This window comes from Natrix helvetica, assembly GCF_964273705.1.
Source record: "Natrix helvetica genome assembly, chromosome: W".
Taxonomy (NCBI): Eukaryota; Metazoa; Chordata; class Lepidosauria; order Squamata; family Natricidae; genus Natrix; species Natrix helvetica.
The window spans coordinates 9,229,267-9,243,556 of NC_138555.1; the positions used below are offsets into that span (position 1 = coordinate 9,229,267).

General features: G+C 41.1%; 1 protein-coding gene across 1 annotated transcript in view; it reads left to right on the plus strand.

Moving 5' to 3' along the window:
- LOC309400387 (NEDD8-conjugating enzyme Ubc12-like) overlaps window positions 1-11,243 on the plus strand; it is a 60,457-nt gene extending 49,214 nt beyond the window's left edge. Inside the window, exons 3-6 of the mRNA XM_081968841.1 lie at window positions 1,818-1,856; window positions 4,605-4,708; window positions 6,081-6,144; window positions 9,595-11,243. Coding sequence (XP_081824967.1) covers window positions 1,818-1,856; window positions 4,605-4,708; window positions 6,081-6,144; window positions 9,595-9,735 — 348 coding nt within the window. The 3' untranslated portion in view covers window positions 9,736-11,243. The remainder of the gene's footprint in view (window positions 1-1,817; window positions 1,857-4,604; window positions 4,709-6,080; window positions 6,145-9,594) is intronic.
- Window positions 11,244-14,290: the final 3,047 nt, after the last annotated feature.

Below are 14,290 nucleotides of genomic sequence, written 5' to 3' on the forward strand. Positions count from 1 at the left end.
GATACAAAAACAAGGTCCAATGTGTGGCCACCTTCGTGTGTGGGGCCCTGAATTAACTGGGTCAGGCCCATGGCTGTCATGGAAGCCATGAACTCCCGAGCCACCTCAGACGCTGCTCCCGTCGACGGCAGGTTGAAATCCCCCATAACCACAAGCCTGGGGATCTCAACCGCCGTCTCCGAGATCAGCTCGAGGAGCTCGGGCAGGGCCGCTGATGTATAGCGAGGAGCCAAGTATACAATCAGCAAACCCAACTGCCTCCCTGGGCCCCATTTCACACCAAGGGACTCACACCCGGATATCTGAGGAACAGTGAACTCCCTCGGCTCTAGACCTTCCCGTATAACTACCGCCACCCCACCACCCTTACCCAGGGCCCGAGGCTGATGGAATGCACGGAAACCTGGTGGGCACATTTCCACGAGGGGTAAACCACCCTCGTGGCCCAACCAGGTCTCCGTTATCCCTGCAAGGTCCAGCTCCCCCTCAGAGATCAGCTCATTAATGAGGGGGGCCTTGTTGGTTATGGACCTTGCATTGCAAAGCATCAGCCGTAGGCCCGGGCTCTGTAGTTCCTGGCCACCTAGGTTGCGGGGGTTGGTACAAACGACCGGGCGTAGCCAACAGCCACGGTCTCCCAACCGACCTTGTAATCTTCTTTTGTCCTCGCATCCCCCCCTCCCCGCGACCGTTGTAATCAAACAACCCTCTATTGGAATAACTTGTTCCCTCTCCCCCCCCACTCCGCTCACTTCCCTCCTGGACTCACCTGTTCGTCTGGCACTGGCTTCCCTCCTGGCCTGGTTATCCCCCCCTCCCTTCCCAGAACCCCCTAAAAACAATATAAAAAATTTAGCTAAAAAGCCCCTCAGCTTCCTCTTCTTCCACCTCTCGGGGTTCACAAACCCGTCATCAAGGCTGGCCCCTGAGAGAGCCAAGGGCCATACCTGCGAAAGAGGGGCCTCCCGCAGGCGGAGCAGATCAGACCTCGAATAAATTAAAACGTTGTAATAGTCCCAGTAGGGTAGGGGTGCAGATGATGCAAAGACACTATAGGGTTATTCCTCAGATAGGTAGGCCCTATACACCTGAATAACATCTGGAAGCCCACTGGTGTCCAGTGCAGTTCACAGAGCTGAGGTGTTATATGGGCACCCCATGGCATGTCCAAAATGGATTAGTCTTCAAGAGCAAAGTCATGTTGAGCACATTTTGTACATTCACATGGAATATCCAAACATGAATAATTGTCTGGAGGACTTTTCAGTCCAAAATGTACACAAGGTGGATCTGTGTGACAGCTTTCCTTGGGAGGAAACCCTCCCAAATTACTCTCCAGTCCAGAATATCGAAGCGCAATCCCATTCAAGGCTCACAATGAAAACTTTCTAGCTTTGCCTGATCCAAATACCCAGGGTTTTTTGTTTGTTTACGTTTTTAGACAAGGCTTTTTGTTATCACAGATACTCAGAAGTCAGAACATTAGCAAATAAAGACTCTGTCCTCTTCTGAGTATGATGTCCTGTCCATCTGCTACCATTTTTGCTTCTTTGCTAGCGCAGCTAAGAATTCTCCATCTTCTGTATCTTTTAAGCCTATTCTAGGTTGGGTAGCTGACTGTATGTCCAGAATTTGGGAGTGTGAAGTAGATGTATGCTGAAGTGACAAACATGGGGAAGTTGATGGATTGGAAAGTGAATTACTTTGTTGTAACTTTAATGCTGCCCACCTCCCATTTTCCCACAACTGATCTTTCTGAGTCATTTCCTTCTGTTTGGAGCCATACTTGCTTAAACTGTCCAATGCTTGCCTTACAGGGATTCTATAAAGGCGGGAAGTTTGTGTTCAGTTTTAAGGTAAGCAATCTGTCTCTTCTCTAAGACATCTAATGGCACCTGTCATGCCGCTGCCTTAATTCTGCAGCCGCTCGCAGCAGGACGCAACATGATTCGTTGCGCCAGTGCCGCCGCTTGTGGCAGGAGACTGCGTGGTGCATTGTGCCGTTGCACGTGTGAGTAGCGGCAGTGGCGCAATGCACCGTGTGACCTGCTGCAAGCAGCAGCACCGGCACAACGTGCCATGTGACCTCCCACCACGAGCAGCAGCACCAGCGCAATGAGCCATATGGCTTGCCGTGAGCAGTGGCACCGGTGCGGTGCACCACATGTCCAGCCGCAAGCGACCACAGAAGTCCGGTGCCACAACAGATGTCAGGGCCTGGGAGGTCCCAGATGGTGGGATGGAGTAGGCAGGGGTCTTAACTAGGCCTTATTTTCAGGATAGGCCTTATTTTGGGGAAAACATGGTAATACTGTTCAGCGCATTTCATCCATCTCTGTGTAATTTGGGTAGCAACATATGGATGAATGGCATCAACTCAACAAAAAGAGTTAATATAAGAACAATTCAGAGCAAAGGCTGGGAACTGTAGGTTGCAAAAATCAAATGTGTTTGGGTGCTTAACTCTTTTTTACCTAGAGCTGAGTTGGGTTTTGCTCCTGAACTAGGAAAAGTCCCTAAAGTTTTTGGGACTCCAAACAGTAGATTGATTACTCAATGAGCAATTTTGCAGAGTCCCAAGTATGCTTCGAAATATGATTAAAGATGGGGAGGAGGCATCAACGAAGTTTGTCCTAGATCTTTTGCCTGTTAGAGGGTGTTAATGAAATAAATGATTTGCTGAGAATGAAACAAATGTTGAAAAGAGCAATAATAAGGAATAGTACTGAACTATTATGGAAGAAAGCAACTGTTAATGGTTACTGTCTGAGACTCATTGGGTCAGCTTCTATGTATGGATTTTCAGAAATTTGAAGTGAACTGTGTTTTAAAATTAGTTGTAAGTTAACTAGATATTAAAGAAATGGACATTCTGTTTGGAATATATATTATACAGCTATATGTAGCACTTAAGGCTTGTGGATTATTTGATAGTGGTTTGCTACAATTAAAATATCATTGCGCTTCAAATGACATGTCCCCAAAATGGCCTGAGGTGCAGATGCATCTTGGTGACAACCATCTGTGTGATTTCACAACTTTCTGCACAAATTATATTTTTTTCCTTAAAAATACCTGAAGAAATTGCTTCCTTGATATATTGCATGGCTGAAATATAGGCTTGCTTGCTTGCTAGATATTCCATAGCCTTCTACTGATTTGGTTGCATCCAGGTTAGTCTATCCTCAGTATATACAGTACTTCATAGATATGTATTGACCTCCCAATAGCCTCAGATTTCATTGAAAGACAATCCAGTAGTAATGAATATTAATACATGTCTGAATGCGCAGGTTGCTTAAAGCACAGGACAGCCCAAAATTGCTTAGAACGTTTTCCAATCTTTCTAATAAAAATGCTTAGGGTAAAATATGTATACACTGTAGGGGAAAAAGTGATTCTATGAAAACCTCAAGACAATTGGGTTAAAATAATGCTAATGCAGAAAAAAATGGAGTGTTGAAATGTATTTGAATGTAACACACCCAACAGCCCAAAATGGAATGTGTAAGTTTTTAGAAAATCTGTCTCTTTAACTGGAGATTAAGAAAGCAGAAAAACCTCACGGTGTGGCAACATCTGCCATTTCTGCCTTTGGCAGTTCTTAACTTCGTTAAAAATCTGCTCAGTGTGTCAGAACTATCATTAGAAATTAGGATATTTTGGGGGGCTGTTTGTCAGAAGAGAAAGGAAAAGGTCTAATATTCAAGTTTCTGCTGATAATTTCATACAGAAGTCTCTCCTTCCCAAGAAGAGACAAAAATGAAGTATTAAAATAGTTTTAAATAAAGTGATTAGAGGGAAGGATTCTTATGGGAAAGATCTTGGAAACTTTTCAAAACTACCCAGTACTTTCAATTCTTTGAAAATATTTAAGTTTCCTGCCTTTAGCACTAAGGCATGATGCAAAAAAGCTACTGTCTTTGAAACAATTGCATTTTTATTGCATCCTTCTGAATTTTCAGAGTAGTATGCATGGTTCATTATTTTACTCTATGGTTGTCATTTGGATCCTTGTCAGTGTTTGTACTCATAAGGATTTGGAGCTCATAATCTCAGCAACTCAGTTGTAGCAACTGTTTTTGTATTGGTCTACAATCAAGTTCTTAAAACAAGGAAAGCAATGTAATTGAAACAGCCATGCAAACAAATACTTCACATTTTGAAATCTTCATAAAATTGAGTAGTGAACATCGATTATCTGGACACATTACATTGTATACATAGATAGAGAAGCCAAAACTCCTCTCCTGTTTCCTCATTCTAGTTTGGGGCATTGTATACTTTAAAATATAATTTATCTTTTGTACCATTGAGATGAACATTAATTTGGGCAAACTCCCGGAGGCAGTGGAGAACAGGGGGGCCTGGCGTGCTATGGTCTATGGGGTCGTGAAGAGTCGGACATGACTTAGTGACTGAACAACAGTAACAACCATTGAGATATGGCAAAATTCAAAATCTACTGGGAGGAAATTAGTGAAGAATGGGAAAGCCTTAGTTCGCTATGTGGATGGCCCCATATTTTTGGAAAGAATATTGAATGGACCATAATGAACATTTAAAAACTGACAGTGTGTCTCTGTTTTGTGTTTTATTTGCAGGTGGGGCAAGGTTACCCGCATGACCCCCCAAAAGTCAAATGTGAGACTATGGTATATCACCCAAACATAGATTTAGAAGGCAATGTTTGCCTAAATATCCTCAGGTACAAAACATGTTCTGTTGTTCTAATACAGGTAGCCCTTGAGTTACGACCACAATTGAGCCCAAAATGTATGTTGCTAAGTGAAACATTTGTTAAGTGAATTTACCCCATTTATGACTTTTCTTGCCACAGTTGTTAAGTGAATCATTGCATTTTTTTTATATTGTCCAAGTTTTATTGGTTTTAAAAGTTTTACAGGAAAAAAGGGGTTAAAAGGTTATGGAACATTTTGACAGCTACATCGTGCGGGGGGGGGGAGAAGCCCCCCCAGGTCTCGCAAAAAAAAAAAGTAGAAAATTATGAACATTTACATAGATATTAGCAGTTTTAAGTTTAACACAAAATCTTCAATATGTTTCAATCGTTTTGCTTTTTATCACTTCCATAAAGGTACATTATAACAACAATTGCAATGATGTTTCAATTCACTTTTGTGATCTGAGTCTTCTTGTTGTTGCTCCCTCCCCCCCCCCCCCTGTCCACTGGCAGAGCCTCCGCCCCTCCCTGCTTTGTTTCTTGTGTAGCCTCCCCCATATCTCCTAAGAGAGCACTGTGTTTTTTAATGAAAGCCTCTGCTTCCTCAACTGTGTTGATTCTAATTCTACTGCCCTCCCAAAAAATCAACATGCCTTCTGGTAACAACCACCTGAACCAAACCCCATTATTGTATAATTTTTTTGCTAAGAAGGAAAGTTTCCTTCTCTTATCTCTTACTTTCTTTGGGATCTGCTTAAGAATGGTTATTTCTTTATCCTTATATTTTAATGGTCCTCCCCTTTGAGCTCCTAGAACCTCATCTCTTGTGGTTTTTCTAAGAAATTTAACATGAACGTCCCTTGGGACATTGTGTGTTCTAGTTTGTTAAGTTAGTAACTAGGCTGTTTAGTGAATCTGGATTTCCCATTGACTTTGCTTGTCAGAAGATTGCAAGAGGGCATGTATTGAACTGGAACTGCCCTCAGCCGTAGACAGTATGGATTAAGGAAGGCAGTCTTTCATTCTAGTGGGTGTATTTCTGAACACTGCTGACTTTATTTTGGAATGTTGAACATATTTGTGTTTTGTTTTGTTTTTTAATCCTGTTATGCCTTCATAATTAAAAGGGCGATAAGGAAAAAAATCCTGAAAGAGGCTTGTCAATAATTTTAGTTTTGGGATATTGCCAGTGGGACCATGAAAATGTAATTAAAATGTGTCTTATATTTTAAAGGTCTGATTCTAAGAACTGTTGACTTCATTTTTTTGGATCAATCTTCATAAGGTTTTTTTTAAACAATGTGAATCTAAAACAAGATTATTTTGTTATTTTTTTTAGTTGGGTAAACTTTCCTGACCCCCTGCTCATTTTTTTCATTATTTTTTTGGCCCACAGAGAGGACTGGAAGCCTGTACTAACAATAAACTCTATAATTTATGGCCTGCAGTATCTCTTCTTGGTAAGTATATGTGGAAAGGTGTGAAGCAATGACATTAAGGCTGGAGCACTACCTTCCTTCTCAGTCTGAGCAGGAAGAATGAATGTATGATTGGGGGAGAAATGATACAGAAGGCAAAGCACAGCATGCTCCTGAGGAATCTAGTATACTGGGTTAGAGGGATAGTGAATGAAATAAAATCAAGTTTGTGTCATTACATTTTGGAAAGATATGTCTGATGTGCTGTCTACACAAGACTACTTGATAATATCTGCAAAATAAAACTGTTGGAAAACTTTATAGGGCGTAGCTAATGTGAGAATGTTTGCATTTAAGTAGAGTGATTTAAATGAAGTTTTTAGCTTTTTAATACTATTATTTCCTGAAGAAACTTGACTACTCACAATTAATAGAAATAGCCCATAGACTTATATACTGCTCCATAATGTTTTACAGCACTCTCTGAGCAGTTTACAAAGGTCAGCATATTGCTCCCAACAATCTGGGTCCTCATTTTACCGACCTCGGAAAGATGGAAGGCTGAGTCAACCTTGAGCCAGTCAGGATTGAACTTCTGGCTGTGGGCAGTTAGCCTGCAATACTGCATTCTAACCAATGCACCATTACGGCTCCTTAAAGCATTTGTTTGTAATAAAATGGGACTTTACTATATTATCCAAGAATATGATCTCAAAACCCTTTTGTCTTCTCCCTCCTGTTTTGCAGTATAGTGTCTTAGCATGATCCTAAGCATGTTAACTAAGAAACACTATGTTCAGTGAATCATCACTGCATTTATTTTTTATGGAATACATTAGAAATTAAAGAAATAATATTTGGAACCCTGTATTCCCAAGGTGGCATCATAAATTTGACAATTCAGAATGTTCCACTTACTGAGACTTTTAATTATTAACCCAGACAGTAATTCATTACGGCATAAGAAGTAAATATCCATGTGATTGTGCAATACACTTGAACTTGAAGTGGCATGCTGGGACCACACTCCAAAACATTAGTGGGGCTGGGGCAAAATATAAATATTTTGCTTGTACAGTAGTGGCCAAAATTGTGGAAACTTTTTGGAAAAAGTGTATTTGATGGCTAATAACACCACTTTTTGTTTCATGCCTTTTTGGGGGGGAAACGAGATGTTTTTGGGAGGTTTGCAGAGTGCAAAAACTTTTTTTTCCCTTTTGGAAAGCTCTTAAATGATTGATGAGAATTACATTGATCAAGTGCTGTTCCAGCAGAAACACCTACCTATCTACTGTATTTCTCTCTATCTATCCCTCTACCTGCCTACCTACCTACTGTATTTCTCTCTCTCTCTCTCTCTATTTCTCTCTCTCTCTCTATCCCTTTATCTACTTACCTACCTACCTAACTTCTCTCTCTCTCTCCCTACCTATTTACTGTATTTCTCTCTCTCTCTCTTTCTCTCTCTCTATCCCTCTACCTACCTACCTACACACATTCTCTCCCTACCTACCTACTGTATTTCTCTCTCTCTCTTTCTCTACCTACCTACCTAACTACTCTCTCCCTACCTATCTACTGTATGTCTCTCTCTATTTCTCTCTCTATCCCTCTACCTACCAACCTACCTACTCTCTCTCTCTCCCTACCTAGCTACTGTATTTCTCTCTATCTCTTTCTATTTCTCTCTATCCACCTACCTACCTACACACACACACTCTCACTCTATTTCTCTCCCCCCCTCTCTCTATGCTTTTATCTACCTACCTACCTAACTACTCTCTCTCTCTCCCTACCTACCTACTGTATTTCTCTCTCTTTCTCTCCCTCTCTATCCCTCTATCTACTTACCTACTTTTTTTTTAATTTGCCTCTTCAAAACCTTGGTGCGTCTTATACTCCGGTGCATCTTATACTCCAAAAATACGGTAATAAAGATTTTATATCAAATGCATTTAATATCTTTCTACTTTTGTCATTTCAATTTGAGAAATGCAATTTGGAATGCTTAGAACAGATTGTGTTCCTTTGGCCTAAATATTCATGGTTTATATGAAAAAGGCACTCCAAAACCTATTGTGTTAATGTTTAATGACTTATTGTATTAATAACATAGTGTCCTTTTTCACCTATAAAAGTAAGCTTTCATCACCATTTTAAAGAAGATGGATGGATTGGGTTTTAGTATTGATATATCTATAGAGCATCGAAGTATAATTTAAATCAGGTTATTATAAAGTGCCATGTTGTTTTAAAAGAAATATAAACAATACATGTATTTTTAAATGTATAAAATTGAATTTTTGTACAGCCTGACTTGTACATATTATATGACAAGTAGTACAAAAATTCATCTGGGATTTTAACTTTCTAATCTATTGGCAAAAAGAAAGATTGTCTTCCAAAAAGCAGTTCTATTTCATCACAAAGGTAACTTCCATATTTTGGGGGTCTGCTTCATCTTACAATTTTGAGTTGATTGGTATAATGATATGTGGGTGAAGAGAAGCTGTCTAGAGAACAAGCAGAAAAGAGGGTACATAAGCCACAGCTGCATACAGAGGGCAGAGCAAAAGGCTCTGGGGGGACCCTCCCTAAATTATCAGGCTGTAAAGATGACTGTGGGAAAATTATACTTTGAGACTTGCAAGATTCTTTTAATGTAGTTTTGGGTGGTGAGCACAGCACAAAACATCGTGGGCTGCTCTTTGACACCACTAGATGAGATCACTAGGCTCTCTGCCTTAGAAGAGTGAGGAAAATCCTCAGGGATGACTCACACACTGGTCAGCCCTTCTTTATTCTCCTACCATCTGGAAGGAGATATAGAAGTATAGACAGCTGCACAAACAGGCTGCAGAACAGTTTTTCTCCATGGGCTGTCAGACTGCTGAACGAAACAGAACATAACTCTACAACAACATAGTATGATTGACTTGTGGGGCCGGCACGACGTGCAGTAAGTTCACATGGTGCAATAGGACTGGGTGTTTGTTAGGATTCACTGGGCTAGGGATTCTTTGTCTTTCAGTGTGAGTTGTATTGTGTTGTGGGGGAGCACGAAGGGAGGCTCAGCCAATCTCATTGTACACATGTTGTACTCTGACAATAAACGGTTGAATATTGATTATTTACAATAAAATAGAATTAGCTTATCTGGTGATACTTTCCGTCTAGTCTACCGGGTAAGGCTGAAATCAGTCTTACAAGTCTCAATGTATAATTCTCCTGCCCTCACTTTTACAGCCCAATAAATTAGGAAGGATCCCTCCTTTTAGAGTAGTGCTTATACTAGTTGGCAAATACAGGGCAAAATTTTAGTGGGTGAAAACTGACTTTTTAGGGGATAATTAAAGAATCTAAGATAGGAATAAGATGCTGTCACTTATTCTTACAGCCTGATTAAAATGGACTCCTTATCCTCATCCAAGGTCCTCATCCTTAAACTGCAACAAGACTCTGGCATTTAATGGTGTTCTCTTCCCTCTCTAGGAGCCAAACCCTGAAGACCCCTTGAACAAAGAGGCTGCTGAAGTCCTCCAGAACAACAGACGCCTGTTTGAGCAGAATGTCCAGCGCTCGATGCGGGGCGGCTACATTGGTTCCACCTACTTTGAGCGCTGCCTCAAATAGAACTGACTGGCTCCAGGCACAAATTAGCTCCCCCTCCCCTCATCTCCCTTCTAGTTTTTCTAAGGGACTCTGCTAACACTGCTGCCATGGGGGGGGGGGGGGGGCACAGGAATTGTCAGGGGTCCCCTTCTATCTTCTTTCTCTTTCTCCCCCCCCCCGCCCCCTGTCAGCCTGGGTCTTCAGCAGCCACTGTCTCACCAGATCCTTATACCTCCATCACTGCTCTCTCTGTGTGTTGCTGTGGGGCAAGTGTGAGGTTAGTGTTGCTTCTTTGTCTCACCCACTGTGTTGGGTTAACCACCTGGTCCTGACTCTGTGAGACCCTATTCCTGGTGCCCATCAGTCTTTCTGAGAGCTGTGGTTTTGCAGTTAAGAACAGTAGGTTCCCTATGTGCTCTGGCATTTCCTGCTTGCAGTGTTATTCAGCTGCAGGATCTGCAGACCACTTGCCTCTCCTTTTCTCTCCTGCTAGGCACCAAGGTTTCTGACTGCAACTATTAAATGGGGGAGGCACTTGAGGGCTGCAGCAAGATGCTCAGCTGCCTCCACCTGGCCCCAGGTATTGTGGCTCAAGGGGGAGGGGTTGGATCAGCCTTTTTTCTTTTAGGCTCAACTGCCTTGTATTTCCAGTTTTTAAGTAAAAGCTAATAAAGCCACCACCACCACCAAGGGTCTTTGACAACTCGGTGTTGCCACCTTGCCTGGCCAACTCACCGCAGGGACAACTCGCTGTGAGCCTGGGTCTTCCACTCTGGTTTCCAAAGCTGGCCCGGCATAAGGGAGGCAGAAGTTCCTGCCAGCCTGCACTCCTTCTCCGAAGGCTTCCTTGCCTCGCTTTCCAGGCACACATCCCGCGAAAAGCGGGCTAAGCAGGAGTCATTGTTACACATACAGACACACCATTCTGAGCTTGGGAACTTTTATCTGCATCCAAGCTGGTGAGCTGCCAATCATGCCCAGGCTTGGGGAGAGGGAGCTCTCCTTCCCCATTCTGCACAGGACCCTGGCGGCTCCCAGGCAGGGAGAAGGGCAAGCAGGGAGGGTGACAGGGCGACTTGCTCCCAACGGTCATCGCTGCGAAGGGTCTTCCCTCTGAAGCATCCAGCCCAGAACAATGACACCACATAACCCACCTGCAATCCTTCTCCAAAGGCTTCCTTGCCTCACTTTCCAGCACACACCCCAACCCCCAAAAGGCGGGCTAAACAAGCGTCATTGTTCCACACACACACAGAAACATCATTCTGAGCTTGGGGACTTTTATCTCTATCCTGCGAGGTGTCCCATGGTGAGGTGCTGGCAGCAAGTTGTTCCATTCTGCACCACCAATCCCACCAATGCTAATTGTAGTAATAAAAGTAATAGGGACACTGCTGATCCCATTGTTGTCTACGAGGGCCTGGCCAACAATGAACTCTACTCTGCCTTTCCAGTGACTCCTGGAAGTCTGGCCAACATAAAGCCACTGTAATTCTACTGTGTCGGGTTATTAAAGGAATATTAGCACATCCAATTTGCCCTTTGCCTCTCATTTTCTGCTTCCAGCTTCCCTGGTTGGTGCACTGGTGGAGAGGGCAGGGGAAAGTGATGTGTATTGGTTGGGACTGCCGTCACAGGAAATAGCATCATCACTGGAGATGGTTTCTAGATGGAAGGAACTAGAGGTGAGTGCTGAGGTGATGGAAACGTTTTAAGAAAAACTCATGACTTTGAGACACTAGTTGGACACATTTATCCCATTAATAGAATTACAGAATACTCTGCATACATATCTTGACATCTCAGTATACAACTGACTCTATTACTGTTTTGTGGTAGAATCTAACAAAGGTGTTGACCTTCCACCATAATCCTGTTTTGCTGACAAGATCCCTTTCACAATCTTCCTCTAGAAAAATGCACTTTCCTACCTAACAGTCATACTGCCTATTTGTTCTAAACACATACAGTCATGTGAAAAAGTACACCCACTGTGAGTTCTATGGTTTTACATATCAAGACATAGTAAAAATCACCTAGTCTTTAGCAGTTGTTAAAAGTAGGTAAATACAACCTCAGATGAACAACACACGTCATATTACACCATGTCATCTATTTTACTAAAAGAAAGCCAAAATGGAGAAGCCTTGTGTGAAAAACCTTACAGTAGTGGCCAAAATTGTAGAAACCTTTTGGGAAAAGTACAGTATTTTTGAGGTTTGAATTTAAAGTTTTTTATTTTTTCATTTTCATACAAATAACCACATGTATACCATTACATAACCAGCACTATTTTGTATTATTCAATATGTCAATTCGTCTTACCATCAACCCTCAAAAACTATCATTGGCTCTTCTGCTCTCCATACACCATATTTATACCCTGTCCATCACTTTCTTCTCCCTCGCTCCTCCTCCCTGCTTCTTCCCTCTGTCATCCTCTTCTCTACTTCCCCTTCCTCTCTACTTCTCCTCTCTCCTCTTTCCACTCCTTCTTTCTCTCCTCTCCCCCACCCCTCTACCCGCTCTCCTAACCCTCTCTTCTTCCTCTTGCCTCTCCTCTTTTCCACACTCTTCATCTCATTTACATGGTGTATTTCGGCATCTAAGCGGGCTCCATTTAATGTTGATGGTGTTAGTAATTTCATTTCAATAAACATCTTTCATATTAATAATTTTAACATATATCCTCCTTTTAAAAAGTATACATATATAGCAATTATAGTTTTAACACCCCACCCCCCCAAACAACTTATTCTTTGGGCGAAGTGTGGACCTGGTTGCAATTTCCAGCTTTTCTCATCATAATATTGTCTAGTTATGCATCATTACATGCCCCAAATTTTTAGTTCTCTCTTTATAAACTCAATTTTCCATTATAAGTATATTTCAAGTTCCCCCTCCATTTTTCCATATCTTTACTTAGCTTACATTTAATTATCTTTTAATTGCAATCCTTGCTATTCAATGCTTATTACAATTCCGTTGATCTGCTATATAAAATAACAAGCAATATACACCTCACTTATATTCATCTTAAAAGTTCTATATGTATCCATATTTCATATATTTTAACTTATATTTGATTATCTTTTCATTGTCATATTCAATCAATTAGCAACTCAGTTTAACTATGATGTAAAGGAGTAAATCACATACCTCTACTTTATATTCTCCACATAGTAATTTCTAAATATCCAATTAGCTAGTCATTCATATTAATATATGTGCTTCTGTGTATATATATGTGTGTGCGTGTGTGTTTCCCTTCTTCCTCTCTCCTGTCAATCTTCACTTTTTTTCCACCTTATTCTTTCCATTTCTTCCTAGTGAGCCTTTTATCCCAAACTCTAAGCTGCTTTTTCTTTCTACTGGGTATATATTCTTCCTTCTCAAACTTTTCCATCACCCACTGCTGCGTCTTTTGACGTATCCTGTCTCCCTGTCTTCTCTTCCTCTTTTCTCTTATCACTCCTTTCTTCTCTTTCTTCTCTATTCCTGTCTGACCACTGTCAAACTCAGTGAAATCTTTTGTCTGCTTTTTATTTTCTGTTGCTTCTGTAATTTTACTACCTTCCCCTTCTTCCCTCGCGTCTTCTTTCTCCTTAATTTCTAACTTCAAAATTCTATTTAAATTTAATTTTAATGACTCCTGCATATTTTTTTATAATTTCACATATTTCTTCAAATTCCCAACTATCCATAATGTCCAGTTCGAAAGTTACAGTTAATTATAATTTAAGTTCTACAGTTTCTTCTTATTTCCCAATTCTGATCCAGCTCCTATATTCCAGTTGAGCTGAAGTGGAGATAAAGAGAAGGGGGAGACATTATTCTTTTCCACCACAGCCACAAATTCAAACCCTCCTTAAACGCTTCGTTTTCCTTGTTCTTCCCTCTGGCAAATGGCTCCGTATTCTTTCAATTCGAGGATTTTCAGCAATACAACTTGATATTTTTAAATCCAGCTTTAAATCCAGGAAAGATACAATTATAAACTGTAAAAATAATGCTTTTTCTTGATTTTTTTTTCTTGTTACTTTCCACCTCTCATTGATTAGGGTTGCTTAAGATATGTAAATTAGAACAAGCTCGAACAAAGCAAGTCTTGGTGTTGGTATTTTTAGCTTCCGTTCTCCCCTCCTTTTCCCGTGTGGTTCCCAATTGTCAGTTAATCTCTTTTAAAGACACAATCTTTTCAGATCCAAATTCAAAGTTTGTATTTCGATGGGTTAGTCAATTCTCATTTCTGTCTCCAAGTTGTTTAAAGCAAGCAGTTCTCTTTGGGCTTAATGATTTAAACCACAATTTTTTTTCCTCCTTTCTTTTCTTTCCGCCAAAATCCCAATCTATCCATTAATGTTATTTTCTACTTACAAGATTCTTTGCCTTTCCAAAGTCTGATTTCTGTCAGTTGGTTATTTAAATCTTCTCACCAGGTCTCATCACTCCTTCCAATCACCACTCCTGCTCAAATGCTTAGTCCAGAAGCTTCAGCTTTGTAGCAACCATTTTACAAATGTCACCCAACGCTGATTCAGAGAGCTAATCTCTGACCTACAAGGATCTTCTTACA